At 38.7% G+C, this 9,785-nt stretch overlaps 1 protein-coding gene across 2 annotated transcripts; it reads left to right on the top strand.

Moving 5' to 3' along the window:
• Nucleotides 1-1,295: 1,295 nt before the first annotated feature.
• Nucleotides 1,296-9,485, top strand: hdac10 (histone deacetylase 10). 2 transcript variants are annotated; one of them, XM_058408919.1, is made up of 20 exons: nt 1,296-1,606; nt 1,692-1,826; nt 2,320-2,416; nt 2,512-2,609; nt 2,854-2,958; nt 3,058-3,126; nt 3,226-3,352; nt 3,696-3,761; nt 3,867-3,926; nt 4,414-4,507; nt 4,592-4,694; nt 4,774-4,841; nt 5,185-5,416; nt 6,845-6,935; nt 7,222-7,307; nt 7,440-7,493; nt 7,601-7,682; nt 7,981-8,172; nt 8,532-8,691; nt 8,883-9,485. In XM_058408919.1, the coding sequence occupies exons 1-20, from the start codon at nt 1,545-1,547 to the stop codon at nt 8,915-8,917; spliced, it is 2,016 nt and encodes a 671-aa protein (XP_058264902.1). In that variant the 5' UTR covers nt 1,296-1,544; the 3' UTR covers nt 8,918-9,485. The 2 variants fall into 2 exon arrangements, with proteins under 2 accessions (XP_058264902.1, XP_058264903.1); XM_058408920.1 differs by lacking the exon at nt 1,296-1,606 and adding an exon at nt 2,037-2,203.
• The last annotated feature ends 300 nt before the right edge of the window (nt 9,486-9,785 follow it).

Raw genomic sequence — 9,785 nt, 5'->3', positions numbered from 1 at the left:
CACTGTCAATTATTAAAATTAAATTAGAATTAAACTACTGCATTAGAGCAGGCAGGGGGCACTGTTATGGGGGATACAGAGTATGCTGGGCATATGGGCCCAAATAAAATTTAAAAATAAAATAAAAAAATTATAGAAAGTGAGAAGTGAACATGAGCACACTCTCGTCAATTCAAAATACAGCATGTGTGATGTTAAACACAGAAAAAATAACATGATGGATGGAAAGAAACACCTGTCAGGAGTACAGTTCAGCACCTTCAGAGGCACATGCACTGTCTAATAAAATCCAAACTATGGAATTTATTACTTGTCTTGTAATTTGGAATGACATGCTAACTGAAATCACACGCCAGCACCGCCATCCAATCTGCCGACATTTCGCTGGATACAGCTGTTTTGCTGATTGACAACCTGAAAAAGTTCTTTTCCCAGTACAGAGAGGAAGGGTTTGAAAAGGCTGTGACAGATGTTCGTCTTTTAGCGAATGAATGTAATGCCTCTGCAGAGTTTGCACAGAAGTGCAACAGAAAGTGCAAAACATTTCACGATGAAGTGAGCGCTGGTAAACCAGGGCACCTGGACGCCCTACTTCATTTCAAACAAACAGTGTTTTATGTAATCATTGACACCATAAGCAGTGAACTTAACACCAGATTTGAAAATCTGGGGCAGATGTCAGAGACATTTGGTCTCATTTTGCAAATGAGTGAAATGTCAAAGGAGGATTTAGAAGAATCTGTTATTCCAAACACACACACAGTAAAAAGGGGGCTCAAATTTCTGTCTTGTATGTTGTTGATCTTTCGGATGCTCCCTTGTGCATGAGGGAAATTTCTGTCTTGCATACCCACCCTTAAAACTTAAAACACCACGTCTGAGATGAACCCTCATGTTTACAAGCTCAATATTTACTAAATTGTATTTGTTGGAAAGAACAAAATGTCCCTTTATTAAGTCTAAAGATTAAAAAAGAGTAACTGACTTGGGACTAATTTGGGTCCCAACTAACTTGGGGGGGGGTGTGGGGGGGGGCTTTTTAAAAAATTTGGTAGGTTTTATGTCCTCTAGATGTGTGTCCGAGTCATGTATGTGTTTCTTAATCAGATATTTGGGCTTCATTTCAGATTCAATATCAGATTATTGTGTTTCATTTCATTGTGCCAGTTTTAATTGTTGCACTTGTATAGTGTTATAAGTTCATTACTTGGGTTAATTGCACTTTAATCGTTAATTATTTAGTTTTTTTTTGCAACACGCTGCTAGTGACATCTGGTGGTCAGTAGGATGAAGTGCACCAGTTTCCCTAAATCAGTCATGTGGATGTGTGCCTATGAGAATCCTCAGCCATCTTTGGTCACGTGTTCATGGCAGAACGAATCAAACACCGATACTGTGTTTCGAAGTGTTTTGTTCTTCTGACACGGACAAGAGTGACGTCAGTAACATAGTTATCAATTGTTTGTAAGTGATCAACTTTTTCTTTGACTCCTTTCAGTCATTCTTTACACTGTAGTAGCGCCACAGAAACCAGTTTTACTATTATGTCTGGAACTGGATTGATCTACGATGAGGAAATGACTCGGTACAAACTTCTCTGGACTGAGTAAGTGGGATTTCATTCATGTGTGTAGTTTTGCAAAATGTTGTTTCAGAGACGCCTTAAATCCTTTATGGTCTGTTGTCTGCAGTCCAGTTTGTAAGATCGAGGTTCCTGAGCGGTTAACAGTCAGCTATGATGCGCTGAAGTGCAAGGGTTTGGACAGGAGATGTGTTGGTGTTCCCACTCGCCAAGCCACTGATGAGGAAATCCTGCTGGTTCACAGGTAGACTCATGAACTGTGTGTGGAATCTTCTCCACATTGTATATAATGCTACTGATAAAAAGCTGTGAAAAGCTTCCCTAGATAACTAACAAGATGATTAACAATAGGTGTTACCAAATATTTGTAATATAAGTTATATAAGTAGTTTATAATAAGTAGCCTTGAAATATACTTATATGCATATTCTGTTAATGTATATTTGTATATCAGAGATCACAAGACGAAGGAAGGTTCGTTGAAAACAAACCGTTTACATTGGTGTGGGGTCCTGTGTTCATGTACACTTGCTCCTTAGTGGATTTATTAGCACCTTCTTATATGGCTGATTTCACCAAACTCAGTGGTCGTCTGATAGATTTAGTCTCGTCAGGATACAGGTCTGTGATTTCTGTCGCCTTGTGTATGAAACAATAGATGTTTGATGGCTGTTATTTGCACCTACAAGTGATGCACAGTATAAAGACTGCTTGTTTTTTTTGCATTCCCTGTGCAGTAAAGAATATCTTGAAGCTGTGAAACAAACCCCGTACATGACCTTGGAGGATCTGCTCACCTTCACTCAGCAGTATGGTGATGTTTATTTTCATCCCGTAAGCCTACAGGACACCAGCAGCCATAAAACTTTATTTTTTGTTGTTGCTGTTGGTTGACATAATTATACTCATGATCATTGTTATATTTGTAGAATATCTACCACTGTGCTAAGCTGGCTGTTGGTGCGGCACTGCAGCTAGTGGATAACGTTATGACTGGAAACGTGAGGAACGGGATTGCGCTTGTGAGGTGAGCATCAAGGCTGGAATTCCGTGCATTATATATCACAATCATTTGAGTTATTTGTGACCATAATGAAAGTCCTTTCAGTTTAATAAAAACTACCTAAAATATTTTCTGTCTTATCTACATATCCACTTGACGATTTAAGATTTATTTTAAGTACATTCAGATATATTTGTTTGTGCTTTTACCCAAATAGTGCTGTAATTTTTTCACAATTCTTTGTTATCCTGTCCTGTATTGTGTTCAGGCCCCCTGGTCATCACAGCCAGCGGAGTGAAGCCAGTGGTTTCTGTGTGTTCAACAATGTGGCCATAGCTACCCTCTATGCCAAGAAACACTACAACCTCAACAGGTATGGAGTAGAGTATACAATTACAGATCAAAAGGCATCAGCTATTGTTACTGGAAATGTGCCTCGTTCTGTAGCCTGAAGTGGTTTTCTTGTATTCAGGGTGTTAATTGTGGATTGGGATATTCATCATGGACAGGGAGTGCAGTACTGCTTTGAAGAGGATTCCAGGTAAGCATGTTTTTACCAAAACAAGGAGTGAAGGTCAAACCAAGCACTTTGTCCTATTGGCTGTGTTCCACTGTTTTTCTTTCACTTCTTGTCTCACAGTGTACTGTATTTCTCATGGCATCGCTATGAGCACCAACGTTTCTGGCCCAACCTTGCTGTGTCTGACTACGACAGGGTGGGGAAGGGCAAAGGATCTGGCTTTAACATCAACCTGCCTTGGAATAAGGTACTGCTCTCAGTGTCAGGCCCATTCCACAATACATTTTAAGCCTATTGGTTTTTACCTGGAGGTAAATGCGCTCACATTCTAAACTTTATCTCAGTCATTACAATACACATATACAATAGAAATTGTCCCTTTCCAATTAGCAGTGAACAATTTGTCTGAAAACAAATTCACATGTACTCATTTAGTGTGGATTAGTTGTCAACATATTTTTACTGACTTTGTATTGAATAAAGCAAATAATTAGTCTAACAGAAGTTATTAGCTGTCATGAGGACACTGAGTATATCTGCGACCAGTAAATTTATTTTAGTTTCTTATATTCCTTGTTTTTTGTCCCCAGGTGGGAATGTCCAACAGTGACTACCTCGCAGCTTTTTTCCATATTCTCCTGCCCATCGCATATGAGGTAGCTATTATAGGTCTTTGTAAAACTTCCAGGCTCAGAAATTTTAGTGCTTGTATACAGTAGATGCAGTAGTAAAACTCTTGAACTTGTATCATGTTGTTTCAGTTTGATCCTGAGCTGGTGTTTGTCTGTGCAGGGTTTGATTCTGCCATCGGAGATCCAGAGGTCAATAATAATTCCAGTTTATTTCATTCCATAAACACCACTGATCATATGAATGAGTTTTATCTCGGGCTTTATCTAGGTTTATAAACTAATCTCTTTGCAGTGAGAGAGCTGTGAGTGTGCATGTCTAACATATATGTTAATAAAAAGAATTAATACAGTAATAATAATGATAATACAAAAATTATAATTTTTTTTTTTGCTTTTCTGAAATGTAACATGCTTAAAAATGTTTGTAAAGTATATTTAGAAATATTTAAAAAAAACTACCACTTTTACATCTTTTAAATATTTTAGGAACAAGATCTATGCATAAATGACTTTTTACAATATGTTGTTATACATTTTATAGTATGTTATCATTGTTATATATGATTATTAAGTGGCGGTTTACATAATGCCAGGAGTCCACAGCTGAAAAAAGGCTGTCCTAAAGTGTGAAACTTCTCTTGAAGATGCCGGTTGTGTATGATTGTGTTTTTACCAGGGTCACATGTCTGCTTCTCCAGAGATTTTTGGCCACCTTACCCACCTGCTGATGTCTCTGGCTGGGGGCAGGTTGTGTGTTGTCTTGGAGGCAGGTACACTGCTGTAACCCTAAAATCATGCTTGTGTTTGTGTTCATCGAGTGGTATGTAATAATTCCTTTTCTGTGTATTAGGGAGGATACAACCTGACGTCTCTTGCGCAGTCAGTTTGTCAGACTGTCCAAACTCTGCTTGGAGATCCCACACCAGTGCTGAATGATGTTGGTCCACCGTGTCACAGGTGTGTTTAGCTGCATGTGTATGGAATAGCATTGTACATGTTCTGTGTGCGTATTTTTACGTACCTTCTCCCTCTGCAGTGCTCTGGAGTCTATTCATAATGTTCGAGCTGCTCACCAGAGGAAGTGGGGCTGTCTCAAACACATGGGTAAAAGAACCCAATTTATAATTAGTGTAATGTAGGATGACCGTATTACCCCGTATTAATATGGTGTTCGTAATATAGTGGCCAGTGAGTGTATATAAGTATAAGTGATTCAATTGACACACACTAGGAGTTTAACAAATAGGTGAAAAGCTTACTTAGTGTATTCAGTGTTAAAAATAAACCTTGTCTCTGACTGATCAGTTTGAACTTTAACTAGATGTGTAACTTTGTACAGCGAACAATAAAATCTTATATTGCGAATGTTTTGAATCTTATCTCAGATGAGTAGTAGTAGTAGCAGATAAAACATGGTAATAACATATATGTTTAATATGATTATTAGTCAGCCCTGTCTTGGAGCCAAGCACCAAGCGCTGCAGAGTGGAGGAGAAAGATGAACAGCAGGAAGAGGAGACGAATGAACATCTTGTCTGGCCTGAACCTTTACCTAGAGATGCACCTCCTGTGCACACGGCTGCACTGATCCCTAAAGAACTGGAGGACTCGCTACCAGAGGCTTGTCAGCGCCTGGCTGAAAAATCACCAAAGTACATTGAGGAGGCAGAGAAAATCAGGTTATTTATAGAAAGTTTATCCTTTTGATAGATATTCTCTCTCAGGGCTACAGACCTGCTGAGCAGAGGTCACTGCATGCCACTATAGTTGCTATATATATATATATATATATATTGGTCGCCCTTTCGCTGTCCTGATACGTCGAGGCATGGACTCCACTAGATCCCTGAAGATGTGCTATGCTATCTGGCACCAAAATATTAGCATCAGATCCTTTAAGTCAAGGTGGGGCTTCCATGGATCTGACTTTGTCCAGAGCATCCCACAGATGGATTGAGATCTGGTGAATTTGGAGGCCAAGTCAACACCTAAAACTCATTGTTGTGCTCATCAAACCATTCCTGAACCATTTTGCTTTGTGGAACAGTGCATTATCCTGCTAAAAGAGGCCACAGACGTCGGGGAATACTGTTTCCATGAAAGGGTGTACATGAGTGTCAAAGTAACATCCACATGGATGACAGGACCCAAGGTTTCCCAGCAGAACATTGCCCAAAGCATGACACTGCCTCCATGGGTGTGCCTTCTTTCCATAGTGCATCCTGGTTCCATGTGTTCCACAGGTAAGCGACACACACGCACCCGGTCATTCACGTGATGTAAAAGACCAGGCCACCTTTTTCATTGCTCCATGGTCCAGTTCTGATGCTCCCTTGCCTACTGTTACCACTTTTGGTGGTGCACAGGGGTCAGCATGGGTACCCTGCCTGGTCTGCGGCTATGCAGCCCCATACGCAACGGACTGCGATGCACTGTGTATTTTGACACCTTTCTATCAGAACCAGCATTAACTTCTTCAGCAACCACACGGGCCATCCTTCGCTCCCCATGTGCATTAATGAGCCTTGGCCGCCCATGACCCTGTTGCCGCTTCACCACTGTTCTTTCCTTGGACCACTTTTGATAGATAGTGACTACTGCAGACTGGGAACACCCCAGAAGAGCTGCAGTTTTGGAGATGCTGTGATCCAGTTGTCCCTAATCATCACAATTTGGCCCTAACACATCAACTTTGAGGACAAAATGTTCACTTGCTGCCTAATATATCCCACCCACTAACAGGTGCCATGATGAGGAGATTATTCACTTCACCTGCCAGTGGTCATAGAAAATAGATTATATAGACTACAATAGAATAATATATAATACTATTACTACAATTATATTAAAATAACATATAAAAGAAATCCATAATTAATTTTGACCTTTGTATGAAACCAAAACTCCCTTCATGAGCTGTACAGACACTTCCTCTTTCTATCTCCTATGATCTTCTCTTGTTGAGTATTTGGCCTGCTTTCAAAAGATATTCAGAATATTAAAGATATCAGCATCATTGAAATATTCAACTCCACAGCAACAGTGATATATGAAGAAGTATTTTTTTTACCAGGTATGTAGAACTTGACAATTTTTTCTGCTAATAGGAATAAACACTTTCAGGACGTGACTGATGAGAAGTCCTTACAGTGCATCCAGGATGTTATTTCACTTTTGGAGAAAGTTAAGAACAAAGAGGTATAATGGTTCTAATCTATATGCATAACCTAGAAATTTGATAAAGTTGATGAAAGCTGAGATATAATAATATCTACATGTATAGGTAATTAAATGTTATACACATGCCTCTTGCCTCCTTAATTTTTTTATTTCATTTTATATGTCATTATATACATTTACTTAACAAGGTTGTGTTTTTACTACTTAAAAAAACTTGGACATAGTAGCAGAAAAATAAGATGCAACTAAGACAAGATACAGTGTACATGTGTGTGTTTAGATGCTAATACTGTGTCATCGGCAGGTTCGGAACGGCTTGGTCACAGTGCCTGATGTGTTTATATCTCTGAAATGTGCTGTGGAACATGCCAAAAACTCACTGTCTGAGCGGTATGAACTGTAAAGCTTTCTGGATGTACGAGAATAACGTGTTTAATCTGTTCATATTTTTGGGAGAAACTGACAGTAACTTTACAGAAATCTATGTGCTGTTCACTGTTCTGTATGTCTGCTTTCTTTCAGGATTTTGTTGCTGTTTGTGGGGGATGATGACGTTCCAGTGGACACTACAGATGGGTGGGATTTCATTTTCCTTCCACTGTGTGTTTGTCATGTTCAGAGAGACTTTAGTCTAACAAAGATGTTTACCTTTAGAACTGAAAAAAAAACTTTGACTTCTACAGGTCAGTGCTTTTGGTGCAGATCTGCAGAAAAGAGCCTGAAGGAGTGAAGTCTCTCTATCATGTGCCTGTGTGTCTCAACAAGGTGTGTGTTATTATACTATTAAAAGCTGTTAGAGATTTATATTATTGAGATTTCATATATCATGCAGCTTATAGTAATATATCAAGAACATAATCATTATTTAATGTAATTGAAAATGTAATAGTCAAAGTTATCTGCAGCGATCCTCTCTTTCTATCACTGTATCTATATGTTTCTTGTTTTGCTTGTCCATTTATTTCTATTGATGATCATTCTTTAGAAGGACAGGCATTCCATGGCAAAGACAGAATTTAGCCTGGAATAGCACAATAAAAATCTCTAATTCTGCTTCCTCCAGGATGTGTTCTCCAGTGCAAGTGTCATGGCCGCAGTGTTGGGTCTGCTCCTGCCCTTAGCATATGAGTTCAATCCAGGCCTAGTACTGCAGGTCGTGGAAGAGGGCAGTGGTGGGTTGGAGGTGCGTGTGTGGGCACAGCTCACCAGCCTGCTGCAGGGAGTAGCACAGGGCACAACACTCGCTCTGCTCAAGGTATGCTGCAGTAAGGCATAGAACTCTCACTTTTTGAAAGGAACCCATACACATTATATAAACAGTGACTCAACGATTAGCTGCTAGTACATCTTGCAACTCAATTTAAAGGCAGTTTATTTTAATTGGATATGTTATTTAGTTGAATTATTATAAAGCATGTGTATAGGTTATAATGAGTAATAAGTAAAATGAGTAAAATTTATGCATATCTCAAAACTAAAAATGGTGCCAGTCTGGTACACCGGAGCACTATCCTGCAGATAACGTCAACCAGAAAACTAGATATGTTCACGTAAAAGGAGACATCAATGTAGGATTTATTTGATTTTTCTACCCATCCATCCATCCATCCATAGGGCTGTGATAGAGACATGGTGAAGGCTACAGGAGCCTCTCTTTCTGGGGCTTCTGCTCCATCGCTCGGACCTCTGGATCCTCCGCCGCCTGAGGATGTGGAGGTTATAGAGGCACAGAGGCAGAGATTACAGCAACGATGGGGTCTGCTCTTGAACACTGGTGAGTTCATTTCACTTGAGCGCTGTTCTTTTAATTGTTCTTTTCATTCTTGTATCTGTTTGGTCAGTAAGTGTTTAAGATTAATTTTCTCTGACATTAATCCTGCCTGTAAATTCAAATAACAGCTAAATATCACAGAGACGCTCATTCACAGAGACATAAGTAAAGCGTATAATGATGTATGTGCTCAGTTTCAGGAAGTGGCACAGACAGTCAGAACAGATGAAGACTCCTCCTGCGGCCATATGTGAACTTCACCAGTATCACTTCTATAAGGAAAAGAATAGAAGTCACCCAGTTAATGCAGAGTGACAGAGTTGCTGTATTTGTACTAAATTGTTGTATTTAGTGCTGGGTGCTCTGGGTGTGAACTGGCTTTAAATGTGAGAGAATGTATGTTGTTGTTGTTATTAAAACACACTAATATGTATAGATTTGACAGATGATGAAATCCCCGATTGCCACTTAATGAAAAATGTGAAGTATGTCCTGATTTATTAAAAGAAAATGTTTAATAAAAGAAACCCCTGCCACTGTGAACAATTACTTCATTAAATATACTGATTTAAATCCTTAGATTCTTAAACTGGGTCAAAATTGACACATTAAATCTTTGACAGTGTTAAATTCTAGTGGGAAAAATGTCATGTTCCAACTTGAAAATGTATTTCACACATTAGGTTCAAGTCATTTAAACATCTGAGAAACTGTTTAATAAAAATATTAATCAGAAATGCTATTTTATTTCCTATCATGTGACATACACTGATTTTGTCAAAATATCTGTCATTTAATAAACTTTTATATCTTATGTTTGTACATTTTATTTATTTTTATTTTATATTTGGAGTTCAACTAATTAAATTAAAGGTAAAATGGGCTTATGTTTAAAAAGCAGGTCATGTGTTTTCTCCTGAGGATATTCAGGATGCTAAATTTACAGCCATGGTCCTAGCAGTGGGAGGAGGCAGAGGCAGTATGAAAAGCCAAACGGTTCATAAACATAGGAAAAGTGTCTGGTTGGAAGTATCAATGCAATTGCAAATAATTAATTACTTGAAAATAAGCAAATTAAAAATACTACAAATACTCAC

The sequence above is a fragment of the Hemibagrus wyckioides genome, linkage group LG14 (assembly GCF_019097595.1).
Source record: "Hemibagrus wyckioides isolate EC202008001 linkage group LG14, SWU_Hwy_1.0, whole genome shotgun sequence".
NCBI classification, from domain to species: domain Eukaryota; kingdom Metazoa; phylum Chordata; class Actinopteri; order Siluriformes; family Bagridae; genus Hemibagrus; species Hemibagrus wyckioides.
The sequence above is the reverse complement of the archived record's forward strand: the minus strand, read 5'-3'. Positions and strand labels throughout refer to the sequence as shown.